General features: G+C 40.8%; 3 protein-coding genes across 10 annotated transcripts in view; 1 reads left to right on the top strand and 2 right to left on the bottom strand.

Annotated features, from left to right (window-relative positions):
- Positions 1 to 261: 261 nt before the first annotated feature.
- pgap4 (post-GPI attachment to proteins GalNAc transferase 4) lies at positions 262 to 14,190 on the bottom strand. Of its 7 annotated transcripts, none has more exons than XR_009803167.1 (3): positions 13,329 to 13,485; positions 1,505 to 5,381; positions 262 to 1,148 (listed from the first exon to the last, which is right to left on the bottom strand). XR_009803167.1 is itself a non-coding variant. In XM_061881120.1 (3 exons), exon 3 carries the CDS (start codon positions 5,373 to 5,375, stop codon positions 4,212 to 4,214), a length of 1,164 nt encoding a protein of 387 aa, XP_061737104.1. In that variant the 5' UTR covers positions 5,376 to 5,381; positions 13,329 to 13,414; positions 13,988 to 14,190; the 3' UTR covers positions 262 to 4,211. The 7 variants fall into 7 exon arrangements, 3 of the variants coding, with proteins under 3 accessions (XP_061737104.1, XP_061737105.1, XP_061737103.1); XR_009803169.1 differs by having other exon boundaries at positions 262 to 1,756; positions 1,865 to 5,381; XR_009803166.1 differs by having other exon boundaries at positions 262 to 1,864; positions 1,900 to 5,381.
- gemin6 (gem (nuclear organelle) associated protein 6) lies at positions 14,012 to 24,194 on the top strand. The gene is made up of 2 exons (XM_061881122.1): positions 14,012 to 14,172; positions 23,804 to 24,194. The coding sequence occupies exons 1-2, from the start codon at positions 14,042 to 14,044 to the stop codon at positions 24,168 to 24,170; spliced, it is 498 nt and encodes a 165-aa protein (XP_061737106.1). The 5' UTR covers positions 14,012 to 14,041; the 3' UTR covers positions 24,171 to 24,194.
- An 11-nt stretch (positions 24,195 to 24,205) lies between these two features.
- Positions 24,206 to 25,119, bottom strand: part of LOC133539072 (son of sevenless homolog 1-like) — a 32,685-nt gene continuing 31,771 nt past the window's right edge. For both annotated transcript variants that reach the window (XM_061881108.1, XM_061881109.1), the window contains 2 exons: positions 24,925 to 25,046; positions 24,206 to 24,848 (listed from right to left, as the gene is read on the bottom strand). In XM_061881108.1, the coding sequence (XP_061737092.1) occupies positions 24,432 to 24,848; positions 24,925 to 25,046 (539 nt within the window). In that variant the 3' untranslated portion in view covers positions 24,206 to 24,431. The remainder of the gene's footprint in view (positions 24,849 to 24,924; positions 25,047 to 25,119) is intronic.

Here is a 25,119-nt window from a genome sequence, read left to right as displayed (position 1 = left end):
ATATATATATATATATATATATATATATATATATATATATATATGTATGTATGTATGTATATGTGTATATATATATGTATATGTGTATATGTGTATATGTGTGTGTGTATACAGTGAAGAAAATAAGTATTTGAACACCCTGCTATTTTGCAAGTTCTCCCACTTACAAATCATGGAGGGGTCTGAAATGTTCACAGTAGCTGCATGTCCACTGTATGAGAGATAACATAAAAAGAAAAATCCAGAAATCACAATCTATGATTTAAAAAAAAAAAATCATTTGTGTGATACAGCTGAAAATAAGTATTTGAACACCGGTCTATCAGCTAGAATCCTGACCCTCAAAGACCTGTTAGTCCGCCTTTAAAAGTCCTCCCCCACTCCACTGTATTATCCTGAATCAGATGCACCTGTGTGAGGTGGTTAGTTGCATAAAGACACCTGTCCACCCCATACAATCAGTAAGACCCAAACATTCAGCACGGCTAAGAGCAAAGAGCTGTCCAAAGACACCAGAGACAAAATTGTACAACTCCAGAAGGATGGAAAGGGCTACGGAGAAATTGCCAAGCAGCTTGGTGAAAAAAGGTCCACTGTTGGAGCAATCATTAGAAAATGGAAGAAGCTAAACTGTCACTTAAGCATCTTTGTTTTCCACCTGTCAACTGTCACTTTAGAATCTTTGTTTTCTATCTGTCAACTGTCAGTTTAGCATCTTTGTTTTCTACCTGTCAACTGTCACTTTAGCATCTTTGTTTCCTACCTGTCAACCGTCACTTAAGCATCTTTGTTTTCCACCTGTCAACTGTCACTTTAGAATCTTTGTTTTCTATCTGTCAACTGTCAGTTTAGCATCTTTGTTTTCTACCTGTCAACTGTCAGTTTAGAATCTTTGTTTTCTACCTGTCAACCGTCACTTTCGCATCTTTGTTTTCTACCTGTCAACTGTCACTTTAGAATCTTTGTTTTCTACCTGTCAACCGTCACTTTCGCATCTTTGTTTCCTACCTGTCAACTGTCACTTCAGAATCTTTGTTTTCTACCTGTCAACTGTCAGTTTAGCATCTTTGTTTTCTACCCGTCAACTGTCAGTTTAGCATCTTTGTTTTCTACCTGTCAACTGTCACTTTAGCATCTTTGTTTCCTACCTGTCAACCGTCACTTAAGCATCTTTGTTTTCCACCTGTCAACTGTCACTTTAGAATCTTTGTTTTCTACCTGTCAACTGTCAGTTTAGCATCTTTGTTTTCTACCTGTCAACTGTCACTTTAGAATCTTTGTTTTCTACCTGTCAACCGTCACTTTCGCATCTTTGTTTCCTACCTGTCAACTGTCACTTCAGAATCTTTGTTTTCTACCTGTCAACTGTCAGTTTAGCATCTTTGTTTTCTACCCGTCAACTGTCAGTTTAGCATCTTTGTTTTCTACCTGTCAACTGTCACTTTAGCATCTTTGTTTCCCACCGGCCTCCACTCAGTATTAGTTTAGCATCTTTGTTTCCCACCGGCCTCCACTCAGTATTAGTTTAGCATCTTTGTTTTCTACCTGTCAACTGTCAGTTTAGCATATTTGTTTTCTACCTGTCAACTGTCACTTTAGCATCTTTATTTTCTACCTGTCAACTGTCAGTTTAGCATCTTTGTTTTCTACCTGTCAACTGTCAGTTCAGCATCTTTGTTTTCTACATGTCAACTGTCAGTTTAGCATCTTTGTTTTCTACCTGTCAACTGTCAGTTTAGCATCTTTTGTTTTCTACCTGTCAACTGTCAGTTTAGCATCTTTTGTTTTCTACCTGTCAACTGTCAGTTTAGCATCTTTTGTTTTCTACCTGTCAACTGTCAGTTTAGCATCTTTTGTTTTCTACCTGTCAACTGTCAGTTTAGCATCTTTGTTTTCTACCTGTCAACTGTCAGTTTAGCCTCTGTTTTCTACCCTTCAACTGTCAGTTTAGCTCAATCTCAATGGGAGTGGAGCCCCATGCAAGATATCACCTGGTGGGGTCTCAATGATGCTAAGGAAGGTGAGGAATCAGCCCAGGACTACACGGCAGGACTTGGTCAATGACCTGACAAGAGCTGGGACCACTGTTTCCATGGTGACTGTTGGTAATACACTAAGACATGTGTCATGCTTTGAAATCATGCATGGCACGGAAGGTTCCCCTGCTTAAACCAGCACATGTTAAGGCCCGTCTTAAGTTGGCCAATGACCATTTGGATGATCCACAGGAGTCATGGGAGAAAGGTTTGTGGACAGATGAGACCAAAATGGACCTTTTGTCATATTTCCACTATGTGTGTTTGGAGGAAGAAGAATGATGCGTACCATCCCAAGAACACCATCCCTACTGTGAAGCATGGGGGTGGTAGCATCATGGTTTGGGGGTGTTTTTCTGTTCATGGGACATGACGACTGTACTGTATTAAGGAGAGGATGACTGCAGCCATGTATTGTGAGATTTTGGCCAAAAATCTCCTTCCCTCAGTCAGATCATTGAAGATGAGTCGTGGCTGGATCTTCCAACATGACAATGACCCAAAGCACACAGCCAGGAAAACCAAGAAGTGGCTTCATAAGAACCATATCAAGGTTCTGGAGTGGCCTAGCCAGTCTCCAGAACTAAATCCAATTGAAAATCTTTGGAGGGAGCTGAAAGTCTGTGTTACTCAGCGACAGCCCAGAAAGCTGAGTGATCTAGAGAAGATCTGTGTGGAGGAGTGGACCAAAATCCCTCCTGCAGTCTGTGCAAACCTGCTGAAGAACTACAGGAAACATTTGACCTCTGTACTTGCAAACAAAGGCTAATCTACCAAATATTAATGAAGGTGTTCAAATACTAATTTTCAGCTTTATCACGCAAATAAATTGTTAAAAAAATCATAGATTGTGATTTATGGATTTTTCTTTTCAGGTTGTCCCTCATACAGTGGACATGCACCTACCAGCAACATTTCAGACCCCTCCAGGATTTCTAAGTGGGAGAACTTGCAAAATAGCAGGGTGTTCAAATACTTATTTTCTTCATTGTATTGACGTATATGTGAATATATATGTACATTTGTATACATATATATCCATCCATTTTCTACCGCTTGTCCCATTCAGGATCGCTGGCGCTTATCTCGGCTGCATTCGGGCGGAAGGCGGCGTACACCCTGGACAAGTCGCCATCTCATCGCAAGGCTCATGTGTGTGTGTGTATATATATATATATACATATATATATATATGTATGTATGTGTGTGTGTGTGTGGGGGGGGGGGGGGGGGGGCTTCACAATGGCAGAGGGTTTAGTGCGTCTGCCTCACAATACAAAGGTTCTGAGTAGTCTGGGGTTCAATCCCGGGCTCGGGATATTTCTGTGTGGAGTTTGCATGTTCTCCCCATGATTGCGTGGGTTCCCTCCGGGTACTCCGGCTTCCTCCCACCTCCAAAGACATGCACCTGGGGATAGGCCCCTCCCACCTCCAAAGACATGCACCTGGGGATAGGTTGATTGGCAACACTAAATGCTCCCTAGTATGTGAGTGTGAATGTTGTCTGTCTATCTGTGTTGGCCCTGTGATGATGTAGCGACTTGTCCAGGGTGTACACCGCCTTCTGCCCGATTGTAGCTGAGATAGGCACCAGCGCCCCCAGTGACTCTAAAGGGAATAAGCGGTAGAAAATGGAAGGGGATGTATATATATACACACACACATATACTATATATACACACACACATGTATATATATATATATATATATATATATATATATATATATATATATATATATATATATATATATACATACACACACACACACATACATATATGTATGTATGTATGTATATATATATATATATATATACAAGATCCCCTCTACATTTTTCACTCATATATAAGTATATATGTATTATATATAATATAAATATATTTTTACTATATGTATATATACATACATATAAATAAATGAAAACATATTAATTTTATAAACTACTTATGGCTCACCTTTATTCACCTTGTGCTTTAAATTTGAATTTGTTAATACACACACACGCACAAACATGCGCACACACAAGCGCACACACACACACACACACACGCACACACATGCGCACACACAAGCACACACACACACACACACACGCACACACGCACACACGCACACACAGGCGCCACTGGTCAGAGGGTGAAGGTCGTGTTGCCGTGGCAAGCAGTATGTGTCAGGTCAGAGCAGTTTGGGTCTGGCAGGGTTGACCCTGATGGAGGAATAGGCTCCAATATGGCTGACCAGGTTGGGTTCTACACTGTGAGCGCGCTCCCCCGCCACACTGCGGGCCAGGTGGTAGAGCAGCGTGTCCTTGGCGTTGCCCGGGCTGCAGAAGGTGGCGTCCAGGTAGCGGGCCGCCCTGAGGGAGGCGTCGCCGGGGTAGAGGATGGCGGGCGTGCAGCACTCGGTGGCGGGGGAGACGGCGTAGAGCTGAGGGGAGAGGCGGCGCAGTTCCAGCAGGTAATGGCGGCCCAGCAGCTCCACGGCGGCCATGACGTAGATGGCGAGCAGCAGGAGGTGTGAGAAGCAGAAGGTCCAGGAGGGCAGGGTGAGAAGCATGAGGCAGGCACCCAGCAGGCCCAGACCACACCACTCCAGGATGCGGTATGGCTCAGGGTTCCAGTAGCGCTGCAGCCTCTCAGGGTGGTACAGCTTCACGTACAGCGTGTGTGCGGCGAAGCGCCGACTCAGCAGGTCTGCCAGCACGCCAAAGAAGTCGTGGCGGGGCAGGGCGTCGTCCTCCAGGACCACCATGTTCCTGGGCCGCAGCGAGCGGAAGGCCTGGCGCAGACAGAAGGCGTAGTCCCTCTTCTCCCGCTCAAACGTGTTCACGTCTTCCCGCCGCCGCTCTCGCCCACCGATCACGTGGAACTTCCCCCGCAGGAGTTTGGCGTCCTCGTTTCCCTCGCCGCCGTCCACGTCGCACAGCACCACCTCCGCGCAGCGCCGCTCCCCGCAGCCGCCCAGCAGCTCGCTCAGCCGACGCATCACCTGCAGCAGGTAGTGGAAGTCCCGCCCCTCGGCGCGCGGCGCCGTCACCACGGTAACCAGCAGCTGGGGCTCGGGGGCCACGTCGGTGAAGGCGGGAGGGGAGCTCTGCCAGAAGCTCAGCGCCTCCTGACCTCGCCGCAAGCTCTCCTGCAGGGCGTCCTCGCTCATGGCGTCCAAGTAGGCGGAGCTAAGGAAGTAGTAGGAGTAGAGCAGACGATGGCAGCACGCAGGAAGCAGCACGCAGAACGTCAGCAGGTACAGCAGCAGCGCCTGTGTCGCCGTCTGCTGCCATCGCACACCTCCTCCTCCTCCACACGCACGCCGACACCATCGCCACCACCACCCACGCATCGCCTCCTGGGTCACACACACACACACACAACAAGGTCATCCTTTCCCTGGGGACAAACACAACAACAACACGACAACAACAACATGACAACAACGTAACACAACGACAACATGACAACAACAACATGACGACGACAGCACGACAACAACATGACAACACAACAACGACACGACAAAAACAACAACACGAAAATGTCACGACAACAACAACATAACAACACAACAATGTCACAACAACATGACAACAGGACAACAACACGACAATGTCACAACAACATGACAACAGGACAACAACAAGACAATGTCACAACAACATGACAACAGGACAACAACACGACAATGTCACAACAACATGACAACAGGACAACAACATGACAATGTCACAACAACATGACAACAGGACAACAACACGACAATGTCACAACAACATGACAACAGGACAACAACACGACAATGTCACAACAACATGACAACAGGACAACAACACGACAATGTCACAACAACAGGACAACAACACGACAATGTCACAACAACATGACAACAGGAAAACAACACGACAATGTCACAACAACATGACAACAGGACAACAACACGACAATGTCACAACAACATGACAACAGGACAACAACACGACAATGTCACAACAACATGACAACAGGACAACAACACGACAATGTCACAACAACAGGACAACAACACGACAATGTCACGACAACAGGACAACAACACGACAATGTCACAACAACATGACAACAGGACAACAACACGACAATGTCACAACAACATGACAACAGGACAACAACACGACAATGTCACAACAACATGACAACAGGACAACACGACAATGTCACAACAACATGACAACAGGACAACAACACGACAATGTCACAACAACATGACAACACGACAACAACACGACAATGTCACAACAACAACATGACAACAACAACGCATTATTCATGCATTTGTTACATCTGGTCTCCATTACTGTAAGCTCTTATTTTCATGTCTCCCTATGTCTAGCAATCAAATATTACACTTGCTACTACATATGTCTTGTAGAATTTTGACAAGAACAAGAACAAGAAAGTTTCATCATATTACGCCTGTACTGTATATCAGTGGTTCTCAAATGGGGGTACGCGTACCCCTGGGGGTACTTAAAGGTATGCCAAGGGGTACGTGAGATTTTTTAATATTCTAAAAATAGTAACAATTCAAAAATCCTTTATAAATATATTCATTGAATAATACAACAAAATATGAATGGAAGTTCATAAAGTGTGAAAAAAATACAACAATGCAATATTCAGTGTTGACAGCTAGACTTTTCGTGGACATGTTCCATAAATATTGATGTTAAATATTTCTTTTTTTGTGAAGAAATGTTTAGAATTGAATTGAATCACTTGTTTATTTTTCAACAAGTTTTTAGTTATTTCTTATCTCTTTTTCCAAATAGTTGAAGAAAGACCACTACAAATGAGCAATATTTTGCACTGTTATACAATTTAATAAATCAGAATCTGATGACATAGTGCTGTATTTTACTTCTTTATCTCTTTTTTTCAACCAAAAATGCTTTGCTCTGATTAGGGGGTACTTGAATTAAAAAAATGTTCACAGGGGGTACATCAGTGAAAAAAGGTTGAGAACCACTGCTGTATATACCTGTATAGTATATACACCTTTATATACATATACAGTATATACCTTTGTATACATATATACTTATACAGTATATACATATAGTATACCTCAATAAATCAATGTTTAGTTATATAGCCCTAAATAGCAAGTGTCTCAAGGGGCTGTACAAACCACAACGACATCCTCGGTACAGAGCCCACATAAGGGCAAGGAAAAACTCACACCCAGTGGGACGTCGGTGACAGTGACAATGATTACTAGGGGTGTGGGAAAAAAAATCGATTCGAATACGTTGTGCGATTCAGAATCGATTCTCTTTTTTTTTTTAATATATATATATTTTTTTAATCAACCCAACAAACCACTACACAGCAACACCATAACAATGCAATTCAATTCCTAAAGCAAAGCTGAGCCAGCAACACTCAGAACTGCAATAAACAGAACAATTGAGAGGAGACACAAACACCACACAGAACAAACCAAAAGTAGTGAATATTATCAACAACAGTATCAATATTAGTTATCATTTCAGCATAGCAGTGATTAAAAATCCCTCATTGACATTATCATTAGACATTTATAAAAACAATAAAAAAAGATCAATAGTGTCACAGTGGCTTACACTTGCATGGCATCTCATAAGCTTGACAACACACCGTGTCCAATGTTTTCACAAAAATAAAATAAGTCGTATTTTTGCTTCCTTTAATAGTTCAAACAAATCTACATTATTGCAATCAGTTGATAAAACATTGTCCTTTACAATTATAAAAGCTTTTTTACAAAAAATTTACTACTCTGCTAGCATGTGAGCAGACTGGGGTAGATCCTAGTGAAATCTATGTATTGAATGAATACACAATCCTTTTGAATTGGAAAAATATTGTTTTGAATCGAGAATCGCGTTGAATCGAAAAAAGTCGATATATTATCGAATAGAAACCCCAAGAATCGATATTGAATCGAATCGTGGGACATCCAAAGATTCGCAGCCCTAATGATTACGATGAGAAACCTTGGAGAGGACCGCATATGTGGGCAACCCCTCCTGTACAATATATACCTTTATATACATATATACCTATACAGTATACACACCTTTACATACATACAGTGGGGCAAAAAGGTATTTAGTCAGCCAGCGATTGTGCAAGTTATCCCACTTAAAATGATGACAGAGGTCCGTAATTTTCATCATAGGTACACTTCAACTGTGAGAGACAGAATGTGGAAAAAAAAATCCAGGAATTCACATTGTAGGAATTTTAAAGAATTTATTTGTAAATTATGTTGGAAAATAAGTATTTGGTCAACCATTCAGAGCTCTCACTGATGGAAGGAGGTTTTGGCTCAAAATCTCACGATACATGGCCCCATTCATTCTTTCCTTAACACGGATCAGTCGTCCTGTCCCCTTAGCAGAAAAACAGCCCCAAGGCATGATGTTTCCACCCCCATGCTTCACAGTAGGTGTGGTGTTCTTGGGATGCAACTCAGTATTCTTCTTCCTCCAAACACGACGAGTTGAGTTTATACCAAAAAGTTCTATTTGGTTTCATCTGACCACATGACATTCTTCCAATCCTCTGCTGTATCATGCATGTATCCATTTTGGTATAAACTCAACTGGTCGTGCTTGGAGGAAGAAGAATACTGAGTTGCATCCCAAGAACACCACACCTACTGTGAAGCATGGGGGTGGAAACATCATGCTTTGGGGCTGTTTTTCTGCTAAGGGGACAGGACGATTGATCCGTGTTAAAGGGGAACATTATCACCAGACTTATGTAGGCATCAATATATACCTTGATGTTGCAGAAAAAAGACCTTTTTTTTTTTTTCAACCAATTTCCGAACTCTAAATGGGGGAATTTTGGCGAATTAAACACCTTTCTATTTATAGCTCTGGGAGCGATGACGTCAGAACGTGACGTCACCTAGATAGTCAACGCCATTTTCTCCACCACATTACACGCAGCAAGTCAATCAATCAATGTTTATTTATATAGCCCCAAATCACAAATGTCTCAAAGGACTGCACAAATCATTACGACTACAACATCCTCGGAAGAACCCACAAAAGGGCAAGGAAAACTCACACCCAGTGGGCAGGGAGAATTCACATTCAGTGGGACGCCAGCGACAATGCTGACTATGAGAAACCTTGGAGAGGACCTCAGATGTGGGCAACCCCCCCCCTCTAGGGGACCGAAAGCAATGGATGTCGAGCGGGTCCAACATGATACTGTGAAAGTTCAATCCATAGTGGCTCCAAGACAGCAGCGAGAGTCCCGTCCACAGGAAACCATCTGAAGCGGATCAGCAGCGTAGAGATGTCCCCAACCGATACAGGCGAGCGGTCCATCCTGGGTCCCGACGAGCGGTCCATCCTGGGTCTCGACTCTGGACAGTCAGTACTTCATCCATGGTCATCGGACCGGACCCCCTCCACAAGGGAGGGGGGGGACATAGGAGAAAGAAAAGAAGCGGCAGATCAACTGGTCTAAAAAGGAGGTCTATTTAAAGGCTAGAGTATACAAATGAGTTTTAAGATGAGACTTAAATGCTTCTACTGAGGTAGCATCTCGAACTGTTACCGGGAGGGCATTCCAGAGTACTGGAGCCCGAACGGAAAACGCTCTATAGCCCGCAGACTTTTTTTGAGCTCTAGGAATCACTAATAAGCCGGAGTCTTTTGAACGCAGATTTCTTGCCGGGACATACGGTACAATACAATCGGCAAGATAGGCTGGAGCTAGACCGTGTAGTATTTTATACGTAAGTAATAAAACCTTAAAGTCACATCTTAAGTGCACAGGAAGCCAGTGCAGGTGAGCCAGTACAGGCGTAATATGATCAAACTTTCTTGTTCTTGTCAAAAGTCTAGCAGCCGCATTTTGTACCAACTGTAATCTTTTAATGCTAGACATGGGGAGACCCGAAAATAATACGTTACAGTAATCGAGACGAGACGTAACAAACGCATGGCATGCTAATCGATGCTAACATGCTATTTAGGCTAGCTGTATGTACATATTGCATCGTTATGCCTCATTTGTAGCTATATTTGCATCCAGCCTTTCTAAACATCCACATTTAATGCCAAACAAACACATACCAATCGACAGATTTAAGTTGCTCCAGTGTCAAGAGAGGCGGAAGTCCCTCGTTTGGTTTTTACCGGCGATGCTACGACAGAGATGGCACAGAGATGGCAAGAATGTATGGATATCCAGCGACACTCAAAGCAGATGCATTCCCAACGATAAAGTCAACGAAATCACAAAGGTGAGTTTTGTTGATGTTATCGACTTAGGTGCTAATCAGACATATTTGGTCGCGGCAGGACTGCCAGCTAATCGATGCTAACATGCTATTTAGGCTAGCTGTATGTACATTTGTAGCTGTATTTGCATCCAGCGTTTCCTTCCACCCACATTTAATGCCGAACAAACACTTACCAATCGACGGATTTAAGTTGATCCAGTGTCACAAGATGCGAAACTTCCGATCGTTGGTCTGCATATTTTACCGGCGATGCTAAGGCAAACATGGCCGAATAGCGTCAATAGCTATTCGCTCAATGGCTTCAGTTTCTTCTTCATTTTTGTTTTCGCTATCTGCCTCCATACTCCAACCATCCGTTTCAATACATGCGTAATCTGTTGAATCGCTTAAACCGCTGAAATCCTAGTCTGAATCCGAGCTAATGTCGCTATATCTTGCTGTGCTATCCACCATCTGTTTGTATTGGCATCTCTATATGACGTCACGGGGAAATGGACGGTGGCTTCGCAGATAGCGAAAATCAGGCACTTTAAAGCTTTTTTTTTTAGGGATATTCCGGGACGGGTAAAATTTTCAAAAAAACTTCGAAAAATGAAATAAGCAACTGGGAACTGATTTTTATTGGTTTTAACGCTTCTGAAATTGTGATAATGTTCCCCTTTAAGGAAAGAATGAATGGGGCCATGAATCGTGAGATTTTGAGCCAAAACCTCCTTCCATCAGTGAGAACTTTGAATGCTTGACCAAATACTTACAGTATTTTCCACTATAATTTACAAATAAATTCTTTAAAATTCCTACAATGTGAATTCCTGGATTTTTTTTTTCACATTCTGTCTCTCACAGTTGAAGTGTACCTATGATGAAAATTACAGACTTCTGTCATCATTTTAAGTGGGAGAACTTGCACAATCGCTGGCTGACTAAATACTTTTTTGCCCCACTGTAAATGTATGTATATATATATATATGTATATATATATATATACACATACCTACAGTATATATATACACACATATGTATACATACATACACATATATATACATATGTACACACACACACACACACAAAGATAACAACATGACACACAAACATAACACACACAAAGATGACAAGTGACACACAACCATAACACATACAAAGATAACAACATGACACACAAACATGACAACAAGTCACTCACACAAATATAACACACACAAAGATGACAAAGTCACACACAACCATAACACATACAAAGATAACAACATGACACACAAACATGACAACAAGTCACTCACACAAATATAACACACACCAAGATGACAAAGTCACACACAACCATAACACATTCAAAGATAACAACATGACACACAAACATGACAACAAGTCACTCACACAAATAGGTGACAAGTCACACACGCACACAAAGATAACAACATAACACACACAAACATGACAAGTCACACACACAATTATAACACACACATTAAGATGACAACAAGTCAGGCACAAACATGACACACAAAGATGACAAAAAGTCACTTACATAAATATAACACACACAAAGATGACAAAGTCACACACAACCATAACACATACAAAGATAACAACATGACACACAAACATGACAACAAGTCACTCACACAAATATAACACACACAAAGATGACAAAGTCACACACAACCATAACACATACAAAGATAAAAACATGACACACAAACATGACAACAAGTCACTCACACAAATAGGTGACAACAAGTCACACACGCACACAAAGATAACAACATAACACACACAAACATGACAAGTCACACACACAATTATAACACACACATTAAGATGACAACAAGTCAGGCACAAACATGAAGTGAAGTGAAGTGAATTATATTTATATAGCGCTTTTCTCTAGTGACTCAAAGTGCTTTACATAGACACACAAAGATGACAAAAAGTCACTTACACAAATATAACACACACAAAGATGACAAAGTCACACACAACCATAACACATACAAAGATAACAACATGACACAAAAACATGACAACAAGTCACACACACAAATATAACACACACAAAGATGACAAAGTCACACACAACCATAACACATACAAAGATAACAACATGACACACAAACATGACAACAAGTCACACACACAAATATAAAACACACAAAAATGACAAAATCACACACAACGATAACAACATGACAAGTCACTCACACAAATAGGTGACAACAAGTCACACACGCACACAAAGATAACAACATAACACACACAAACATGACAAGTCACACACACAATTATAACACACACATTAAGATGACAACAAGTCAGGCACAAACATGACACACAAAGATGACAAAAAGTCACTCACACAAATATAACACACACAAAGGTGACAAGTCTCACACTCACACACACACACTCACTCACTCTCACACACACACACACACACACACACACACACACACACACGCACACGCACACGCACACGCACACGCACACACACACACACACATAAAGATGACAAGTGACACAAGTATTTGTAACCCTAATGAGGTCATGTTGGCACGACAACTGTGACGTCACGACCCCGCTCGTGTGTGTTGTCTGTGTGGAAACAGTCCTGAACATCCTAAAACATTCTACAACATTTTAGTGAACATGCCTGAACATTCTAGCACATGTGGAACATTCTAACGAACACCTGGAACATTCTAGAACAGTCCTGAACAATCTAGAACAATGTGTACAATTCTAGAACATGTGTAACATTCTAACGAACATGCAGAACATTTTAGAACAGCCCTCAACATTCTAGAATAGTCCTGAACATTCTAGCACATGTGTAACATTCTAGAACATGTGAAACATTCTAGAAAAGTCCTGAACATTCTATCTGCTAGCGGGGTTTGGAACACTCACTTCCGGTGTCGATGCTAAGTGATCCAGGTGGTGAGCTCAGCTAAGCTAGCAGGCAGCAGCAAGAAGAAGAAGAAGAAGAAGAAGAAAAGAATATAAAACTTACAAACAGGCGACAAGGAGAAGGTTTGTCTTCTTCTTCTTCTTCGGTTTGATTGGTTGGTTTGGGCGGTCGGTCGGCAACCTTTGATGCTGTCAGGTGAGATGAGTGTAAATAATAAAGTTTGTATTCCAGCCTGTCTTCTCCTCCAATGTGCTACTACACTCACACTAATGACGTCATACTACATACTAGCTTCCACCAACTTCTTCTTCTTCTGTTGTAATGGCGGTTGGCAAGCAGCCTTGTGGTGCACAATAGCGCCATCTACTGTAATGAAGTGTGGACCGAGGTGGATGTTGTCACGCTGAATTTCTTCCCCCCATTTACTTCCGGGGTCATGATTAATACAGACGTTTTGTTAACGCTATATTATTACAAATATAACGCTATATTATAAAAATACAGACGTTTTGTTAACGCTATATTACAAATAAATAAATAAATACATTGGGGGGACGCAATGACCAAGAAGAACGTAGAGTTGGAATATAATTACAACACTCTTGTGTACTACTACTTTCATTAGTTCAACACAACACTTGTGTACTACTACTTTCATTAATTCAACACAACACTTGTGTACTACTACTTTCATTAGTTCAACACAGCACTTGCGCCAAGTCTTCCAAAGTCAACTTTAGAAAATGTTTGCCCGTCGGAACCTTTAAAGATGTTTGTGTTCCCAGCCGGACCGTGCAGCGTGTCTTTTTGCCGCCATGCAGGGCGCCTGGTCTCACTTAGGTCCGCTGCGGTGGACGCCTTACGTCAACAAAGAGGTCAAGGTGACGGCGGGAAAAGATGAGGTGTTTGGCGGCTGGCTGCTGACTGTAGACCCCGTGACTGCCAGGTAAACATGCAGTGACGTCACACTTCCACCGCGCTAGCCAAGTACACAATGACCCAATGCTACTGAGCACACGTGACGTCATCTATGTGTCTGGATCTACACGTCACCATCTACTTCTTAGATCTATATGTCACATCTATATGTCTTATATCTATATGTCATATCTATATGTCTTATATTTATGTCACATCTATATGTCTTATATCTATATGTCATATCTATATGTCTTATATCTGTCACATCTATATGTCTTATATCTATATGTCATATCTATATGTCTTATATCTATATGTCATATCTATATGTCTTATATCTATGTCACATCTATATGTCTTATATCTATGTCACATCTATATGTCTTTTATCTATATGTCACATCTATATGTCACATCTATATGTCTTATATCTATGTCACATCTATATGTCTTTTATCTATATGTCACATCTATATGTCACATCTATATGTCTTATATCTATGTCACATCTATATGTCTTATATCTGTATGTCATATCTATATGTCTTATATCTGTCACATCTATATGTCTTATATCTATATGTCACATATATATGTCTTATATCTATGTCACATCTATATGTCTTATATCTATGTCTTATATCTATATGTCACATCTATATGTCTTATATCTATATGTCACATCTATATGTCTTATATCTATATGTCACATCTATATGTCTTATATCTATGTCACATCTATATGTCTTATATCTATGTCACATCTATATGTCTTATATCTATGTCACATCTATATGTCTTATATCTATATGTCACATCTATATGTCTTATATCTATGTCACATCTATATGTCATATCTATGTCACATCTATATGTCTTATATCTATGTCACATCTATATGTCTTATATCTATATGTCACATCTATATGTCTTATATCTATGTCACATCTATATGTCTTATATTTATATGTCACATCTATATGTCATATCTATGTCACATCTATATGTCTTATATCTATATGTCACATTAATATGTCATATCTATGTCACATCGATATGTCTTATATCTATATATCACATCTATATGTCTTACATCTCTATATCATATCTATATGTCTTATATCTATGTCACATCTATATGTCTTATATCTATATGTCACATCTATATGTCTTATATCTATGTCTTATATCTATATGTCATATCTACATGTCTTATATCTATGTCTTATATCTGTCACATCTATATGTCTTATATCTATATGTCACATCTATGTGTCTTATATCTATGTCACATCTATATGTCTTATATCTATATGTCATATCTATATGTCTTATATCTATGTCACATCTATATGTCTTATATCTATATGTCACATCTATATGTCATATCTATGTCACATCTATGTCTTATATCTATATGTCACATTAATATGTCATATCTATGTCACATCTATATGTCTTATATCTATATATCACATCTATATGTCTTACATCTATGTCACATCTATATGTCATATCTACATGTCACATCTATATGTCTTATATCTATGTCATATCTACATGTCACATCTATATGTCTTATATCTATATGTCATATCTATATGTCTTATATCTATGTCACATCTATATGTCTTATATCTATGTCACATCTATATGTCTTATATCTATATGTCACATCTATATGTCTTATATCTATGTCACATCTATATGTCTTATATTTATATGTCACATCTATGTCTTATCTATGTCACATCTATATGTCATTTATGTCTAAGATCTATGTCTTATATCTATATGTCACATCTACATGTCTTATATCTATGTCACATCTATGTCTTATATCTATGTCATATCTCAATCAATCAATCAATCAATGTTTACTTATATAGCCCTAAATCACTAGTGTCTCAAAGGGCTGCACAAACCACCACGACATCCTCGGTAGGCCCACATAAGGGCAAGGAAAACTCACACCCAGTGGGACGTCGGTGACAATGATGACCCATTGGGACGTCGGTGACAATAATGACTATGAGAACCTTGGAGAGGAGGAAAGCAATGGATGTCGAGCGGGTCTAACATGATACTGTGAAAGTTCAATCCACAATGGATCCAACACAGTCGCGAGAGTCCAGTCCAAAGCGGATCCAACACAGCAGCGAGAGTCCCGTTCACAGCGGAGCCAGCAGGAAACCATCCCAAGCGGAGGCGGATCAGCATCGCAGAGATGTCCCCAGCCGATACACAGGCAAGCAGTACATGGCCACCGGATCGGACCGGACCCCCTCCACAAGGGAGAGTGGGACATAGAAGAAAAAGAAAAGAAACGGCAGATCAACTGGTCAAAAAACGGAGTCTATTTAAAGGCTAGAGTATACAAATGAGTTTTAAGGTGAGACTTAAATGCTTCTACTGAGGTGGCATCTCGAACTGTTACCGGGAGGGCATTCCAGAGTACTGGAGCCCGAACGGAAAACGCTCTATAGCCCGCAGACTTTTTTTGGGCTTTGGGAATCACTAACAAGCCGGAGTCCTTTGAAATATATATCTATATGTCTTATATCTATATGTCACATCTATATGTCTTATATCTATGTTACATCTATATGTCATATCTCTGTCTTATATCTATATGTCACATCTATGTCTTATATCTATGTCACGTCTAAATGTCTTATATCTATATGTCACATCTATATGTCTTATATCTATGTTACATCTATATGTCATATCTTTATGTCTTATATCTATATGTCACATCTATGTCACGTCTATATGTCTTATATCTATATCAATCAATCAATCAATGTTTACTTATATAGCCCTAAATCACTAGTGTCTCAAAGGGCTGCACAAACCACCACGACATCCTCGGTAGGAAAACTCACACCCAGTGGGACATTGGTGACAATAATGACCCAGTGGGACGTCGGTGACAATGATGACTATGAGAACCTTAGAGAGGAGGAAAGCAATGGATGTCGAGCGGATCTAACATGATACTGAAAGTTCAATCCACAATGGATACAACACAGTCGCGAGAGTCCAGTCCAAAGAGGATCCAAGACACAGCAGCGAGAGTCCCGTTCACAGCGGAGCCAGCAGGAAACCATCCCAAGCGTAGGCGGACCAGCAGCGCATATATGTCACATCTATATGTCTTATATCTATGTCACATCTATATGTCACATCTATATGTCTTATATCTATGTCACATCTATGTCTTATATCTATGTCATATCTATATGTCTTATATCTATATGTCTTATATCTGTCACATCTATATGTCTTATATCTATATGTCACATCTATATGTCTTATATCTATGTCACATCTATATGTCTTATATCTATATGTCATATCTATATGTCACATCTATATGTCTTATATCTATGTCACATCTATATGTCTTATATCTATGTCACATCTATATGTCTTGTATCCATGTCACATCTATATGTCATATCTATATGTCACATCTATATGTCTTATATCTATGTCACATCTATGTCATATCCATATGTCACATCTATGTCTTATATCTATGTCACATCTATATGTCTTATATCTATATGTCACATCTATGTCTTATATCTATGTCACATCTATATGTCTTATATCTTTGTCACATCTATATGTCTTATATCTATGTCACATCTATGTCTTATATCTATATGTCACATCTATATGTCTTATATCTATATGTCACATCTATGTCTTATATCTATGTCACATCTATATGTCATATATATATGTCTAAGAGCTATGTCTTATATCTATATGTCACATCTACATGTCTTATATCTATATGTCACACCTATATGTCTTATGTCTTATATCTATGTCACATCTATATGTCATATCTATGTCACATCTATGTCATATCTATATGTCACATCTATGTCTTATATCTATGTCACATCTATATGTCTTATATTTATGTCACATCTATATGTCTTATATTTATGTCACATCTATATGTCTTATATCTATGTCACATCTATATGTCTTATATCTATGTCACATCTATATGTCATATCTATGTCTAGGATGTATGTCACATCTATATGTCATATCTATGTCACATCTATGTCTTATATCTATATGTCACATCTATATGTCACATCTATGTCTTATATCTATGTCACATCTATATGTCATATATATATGTCTAAGAGCTATGTCTTATATCTATATGTCACATGCGCATATTGCCCGTCACCTCAAAAGGGGAGGGGGTGTCGCACTAATATACAACGAAAACTTTAACTTTAGTCCTAACTTAAATAATAAATATAAATCGTTTGAGGTGCTTTCTATGAAGTCTGCCACACCTCTGCCTCTGTGCCTGGCCGTTATCTACCGCCCCCCAGGGCCCTATTCGGACTTTATTAGTGAATTCTCAGAGTTTGTTGCTGATCTAGTGACGCACGCCGATAATATAATTATAATGGGGGACTTTAATATCCATATGAATACCCCATTGGACCCACCGTGCGTGGCGCTCCAGACTATAATTGATAGCTGTGGTCTTACACAAATAATAAATGAACCGACGCATCGCAGCGGTAATACGATAGACCTAGTGCTTGTCAGAGGTATCACCGTCTCCAAAGTTATGATACTCCCGTATACTAAAGTAATGTCCGATCATTACCTTATAAAATTCGAAGTTCAGACTCATGTTCGGCAAGCTAATAATAATAATAACTGCTATAGCAGCCGCAACATTAATGCTGCCACAACGACGACTCTTGCGGACCTACTGCCCTCGGTAATGGCACCGTTCCCAAAGTATGTGGGCTCTATTGATAACCTCACTAACAACTTTAACAACGCCCTGCGCGAAACCATTGATAGTATAGCACCGCTGAAGTTAAAAAAGGCTCCAAAAAGGCGTACGCCATGGTTTACTGAAGAAACTAAAGCTCAGAAATTATTATGTAGAAAGCTGGAACGCAAATGGCGCACGACTAAACTTGAGGTGCACCATCAAGCATGGAGTGATAGTTTAATAACTTATAAACGCATGCTTACCTTAGCTAAAACTAATTATTACTCAAATCTCATCCGCATTAATAAAAACGATCCTAAATTTTTGTTTAGTACAGTAGCATCGCTAACCCAACAAGGGACTCCTTCCAGTAGCTCCACCCATTCGGCAGATGACTTTATGAAGTTCTTTAATAAGAAAATTGAACTTATTAGAAAGGAGATTAAAGACAATGCGTCCCAGCTACAACGGGGTTATAGTAACACAGATACGACTGTATATACGGCGGATACTGCAAATATCCAAAATAGTTTCTCTCGTTTTGATGAAATAACATTAGAAGGATTGTTACAACGTGTAAATGGAATAAAACAAACAACATGTTTACTTGACCCACTTCCTGGGAAACTTATCAAGGAGCTTTTTGTATTATTAGGTCCATCAGTGCTAAATATTATAAACTTATCACTTTCCTCGGGCACTGTTCCCGTTGCATTCAAAAAAGCGGTTATTCATCCTCTCCTTAAAAGACCTAACCTCGATCCAGACCTCATGGTAAACTACCGACCGGTGTCTCACCTTCCCTTTATTTCGAAAATCCTCGAAAAAATTGTTGCAGAGCAGCTAAATGAGCACTTAGCGTTTAACAATCTATGTGAAACCTTTCAATCCGGTTTCAGGGCAAATCACTCGACTGAGACAGCCCTCGCAAAACTGACTAATGATCTATTGCTAACGATGGACTCTGATGCGTCATCTATGTTGCTGCTCCTCGATCTTAGCGCTGCTTTCGATACCGTCGATCATAATATTTTATTAGAGCGTATCAAAATACGAATTGGTATTTCAGACTCAGCCCTGTCATGGTTTAACTCTTATCTTACTGATAGGATGCAGTGCGTCTCCTATAACAGTGTGACCTCGGACTATGTTAAGGTAACGTGTGGAGTTCCCCAGGGTTCGGTCCTTGGCCCTGTACTCTTCAGCATCTACATGCTGCCGCTAGGTGACGTCATGCGCAAATACGGTATTAGCTTTCACTGTTATGCTGATGACACCCAACTCTACATGCCCCTAAAGCTGACCAACACGCCGGACTGTAGTCAGTTGGAAGCGTGTCTTAATGAAATTAAACAATGGATGTCCGCTAACTTTTTGCAACTTAATGCCAAAAAAACGGAAATGCTGATTATCGGTCCTGCTAGACACCGACCTCTATTTAATAATACAACTTTAACATTTGACAACCAAATAATAAAACAAGGTGACTCCGTAAAAAATCTGGGTATTATCTTCGACCCAACTCTCTCCTTTGAGTCACACATTAAAAGCGTTACTAAAACGGCCTTCTTTCATCTCCGTAATATCGCTAAAATTCGCTCCATTCTGTCCACTAAAGACGCCGAGATCATTATCCATGCGTTTGTTACGTCTCGTCTCGATTACTGTAACGTATTATTTTCGGGTCTCCCAATGTCTAGCATTAAAAGATTACAGTTGGTACAAAATGCGGCTGCTAGACTTTTGACAAGAACAAGAAAGTTTGATCACATTACGCCTGTACTGGCTCACCTGCACTGGCTTCCTGTGCACTTAAGATGTGACTTTAAGGTTTTACTACTTACGTATAAAATACTACACGGTCTAGCTCCAGCCTATCTTGCCGATTGTATTGTACCGTATGTCCCGGCAAGAAATCTGCGTTCAAAAGACTCCGGCTTATTAGTGATTCCTAGAGCTCAAAAAAAGTCTGCGGGCTATAGAGCGTTTTCCGTTCGGGCTCCAGTACTCTGGAATGCCCTCCCGGTAACAGTTCGAGATGCTACCTCAGTAGAAGCATTTAAGTCTCATCTTAAAACTCATCTGTATACTCTAGCCTTTAAATAGACCTCCTTTTTAGACCAGTTGATCTGCCGCTTCTTTTCTTTCTCCTATGTCCCCCCCTCCCTTGTGGAGGGGGTCCGGTCCGATGACCATGGATGAAGTACTGACTGTCCAGAGTCGAGACCCAGGATGGACCGCTCGTCGGGACCCAGGATGGACCGCTCGCCTGTATCGGTTGGGGACATCTCTACGCTGCTGATCCGCTTGAGATGGTTTCCTGTGGACGGGACTCTCACTGCTGTCTTGGAGCCACTATGGATTGAACTTTCACAGTATCATGTTAGACCCGCTCGACATCCATTGCTTTCGGTCCCCTAGAGGGGGGGGGTTGCCCACATCTGAGGTCCTCTCCAAGGTTTCTCATAGTCAGCATTGTCGCTGGCGTCCCACTGAATGTGAATTCTCCCTGCCCACTGGGTGTGAGTTTTCCTTGCCCTTTTGTGGGTTCTTCCGAGGATGTTGTAGTCGTAATGATTTGTGCAGTCCTTTGAGACATTTGTGATTTGGGGCTATATAAATAAACATTGATTGATTGATTGACATCTACATGTCTTATATCTATATGTCACACCTATATGTCTTATATCTATGTCACATCTATATGTCTTATATCTATGTCACATCTATATGTCTTATTTCTGTCACATCTATATGTCATATCTATATGTCCAAGATCTATGTCTTATATCTATATGTCACATCTATGTCACATCTATGTCTTATATCTATGTCATATCTATATGTCACATCTATGTCTTATATCTATATGTCACATCTAAATGTCTTATATCTATATGGCACATCTATGTCTTATATCTATGTCATATCTGTCACATCTATATGTCTTATATCTATATGTCACATCCATATGTCTTATATCTATATGTCACATCTATGTCTTATATCTATGTCACATCTATAGGTCTAAGATCTATGTCTTATATCTATATGTCACATCTACATGTCTTATATCTATATGTCACATCTGTCTTATATCTATGTCACATCTATATGTCTTATATCTATGTCACATCTATATGTCATATCTATATGTCTAAGATCTATGTCTTATATCTATGTCACATCTACATGTCTATCTATGTCATATCTATGTCACATCTGTCTTACATCTATGTCTTATCTATATGTCACTTCTATATGTCTTATATCTATGTCACATCTATGTCTTATATCTGTCACATCTATATGTCTAAGATCTATGTCTTATATCTATATGTCACATCTACATGTCTTATATCTATGTCACATCTATATGTCTAAGATCTATGTCTTATATCTATATGTCACATCTACATGTCTTATATCTATGTCACATCTATGTCATATCTATATGTCTTATATCTATGTCACATCTATATGTCTTATATCTATGTCACATCTATATGTCTTATATCTATGTCACATCTATATGTCTTATATCTATGTCACATCTATATGTCTAAGATCTATGTCTTATATCTATATGTCACATCTACATGTCTTATATCTATGTGATATCTATATGTCACGTCTATATGTCATATCTGTCTTACATCTATGTCTTATATCTATATGTCACATCTATGTGTCTTATATCTATGTCACATCTATATGTCTTATATCTATATGTCACATCTATATGTCTTATATCTATATGTCACATCTATGTCTTATATCTATATGTCATATCCATATGTCACATCTATGTCTTATATCTATATGTCATATCTGTCACATCTATATGTCTTATATCTATATGTCACATCTATGTCATATCTATGTCTTATATCTATGTCACATCTACATGTCTTATATATGTCACATCTATATGTCATATCTGTCACATCTATATGTCTTATATCTATGTCACATCTATATGTCTTATATCTATGTCACATCTATGTGTCTTATATGTCATATCTACATGTCTTATATCTATATGTCTTGTATCTATGTCACACCTATATGTCTTATCTACATGTCTTATATCTGTCACATCAATATGCCTTATATGTATAAGTCACATCTATATGTCTTAGATCTATATATCATATCTATATGTCACATCTATATGTCTTATATCTATGTCACATCTATGTCTTATATCTATATGTCACATCTGTCTTATATCTATGTCTTATATCTGTCACATCAATATGCCTTATATGTATAAGTCACATCTATATGTCTTAGATCTATATGTCACCATCTATGTCTAAGATCTACACAACAGGATCTATATGTTTAATATCTACATGACACGAGCTATAAGATGATCTACATGTTTAAATCTACATGATGGTCTACATGTTTAAGATCTACATGATGATGATGGTCTAAATGATGAAGATCTACATGTTTAAGATCTACATAATGATGATCTACATGATTAAATGTACGTTATGAAGATCTACATGTTCAAGATCTACATGATGATCTTCCTGTTTAAGATCTACATGATGATCTAAATGTTGAATATCTACATGGTGATTTACATGTTTAAGATCTACATGATGATGATCTAAATGATGTACATGTTTAACATCTACATGATGATGATCTACATGAGTAGGATCTACATGTTTAATATCTACATGATGATGATGATCTACATGTTTAAGATCTACATGATGATGATGATGATCTACATGATGAGGAGGATCTACATGTTTAATATCTACATGATGATTTTGATCATCTACATGTTTAAGATCTACATGATGATGTACTTTGGGAGGCGTCCAGTCACCCCTGACCTTTGACCTTTGTGACACGGCAGCCTGGTCCTGGTGCAGCTGCGCTCGGTGGGCGGAGCCAGCGTGCAGGTGGTGATGGGGCAGGCGGTGCAGCAGGTGGAGGTCCTCCAGGAAGCAGACCCAGGCACCGCCCGCCGGCTGCACTCGCTCTTCCCGCCCCCCGGGCCGGGCGCCATGGAGCCCGGGGAGCGTGTGCGGCGGCGCTGCAGGGTGCGGCGCTGGCTGGAGAAGAACCGCATCCCCGTGGAGGAGGAGGGGGAGGAGCTTAAAGTCGCGGGGGTGCTGACCATCGCCACTCCGTACGGACCCGACGACTGCAGCGGCGGCAACGAGATCATCTTGGACCGCATTCAAAAACTGCTGCGGCAGCTGGACACTTCCTGCTGCTGACAAAATAAAAGCACTTTGCAAGCATGTGACCCGTCTTTCAATGGCAACACAAGCTTTAATTGTGAAAGTCTGTAGTGAAATAGTCCTGCTTGAAGCGACCAATCAGAGGGTGGCTTGGTTCAAGGCACCTTTATTCCCTTGTGTCAACCTCTTGGCTTCTGCTGCTTCCTGTACCTCCAGCCTTCAAAGTAAGAGCACGTAGTCCGCATCGGAAGGCCCGACCCGAGCGGCTGTAGTGTTAGCTTGTCAAGCCCCGCCCCCTCACAACGCAGGGGGGCTGTCCAGCAGGGGGGCGTGGCTCAGAGACTCCCTCTTGTAGGTCTTGGGGGGCAGCTTGGGGACGCCGTGGCGAGGGGGCACGGGGGGCCCATCCAGAGGGAGGGGCGGAGATGGGAGGGGCATCTTCGTGGAGGCTGGGGAGGGGCTGACGGAAGGCGGCGGTGAAGAGCACGCCGCGGAGGCGGAAGGGAAGAAGGCCTGAGGCGGCAGCTCGCCGCGGGGGCGGCCCTGTGGGGGAGGGAGGAGGTGCAGTGGCGAGTTGAGGGGTTCCCGGGGAGGCAGCAAGGGGGGGCTGTCGGGCGGAGACGAGGACGACACGGACGAGTACCGAGGGGGGAGGAGCTTACAGGTGGGCTGACGAGGCGGAACGGCGGGGGGGCTGTCCAACTGCGACATGATCTGGGGAGGACACACAAGACAAGGTGGACTGAGCACCCCTGCCGCACTTCAGCGGAACCGAAAGAACCACCACAACCTTGGACGGCGACGACTCGGCCGGAGCAGACTCTGGTCGTCTTCGCGGGGGAACCGGAGGAGGGACGGGGACGTCTTCGGGAATGCGGCTGAAACTCACCATGGACGAGACCGAGGACGACCCTGTAGGACAGAAGAGGGTTAGAGGGAGCGGGTCAAAGAACGCGGGGAGAACCGCTATGGACCCCAACGGGAA

The sequence above is a fragment of the Nerophis ophidion genome, linkage group LG20, assembly GCF_033978795.1.
Source record: "Nerophis ophidion isolate RoL-2023_Sa linkage group LG20, RoL_Noph_v1.0, whole genome shotgun sequence".
Lineage (NCBI taxonomy): Eukaryota > Metazoa > Chordata > Actinopteri > Syngnathiformes > Syngnathidae > Nerophis > Nerophis ophidion.
Note: the sequence above shows the minus strand (reverse complement) of the source record. Positions and strands in the feature narration are given on the sequence as shown.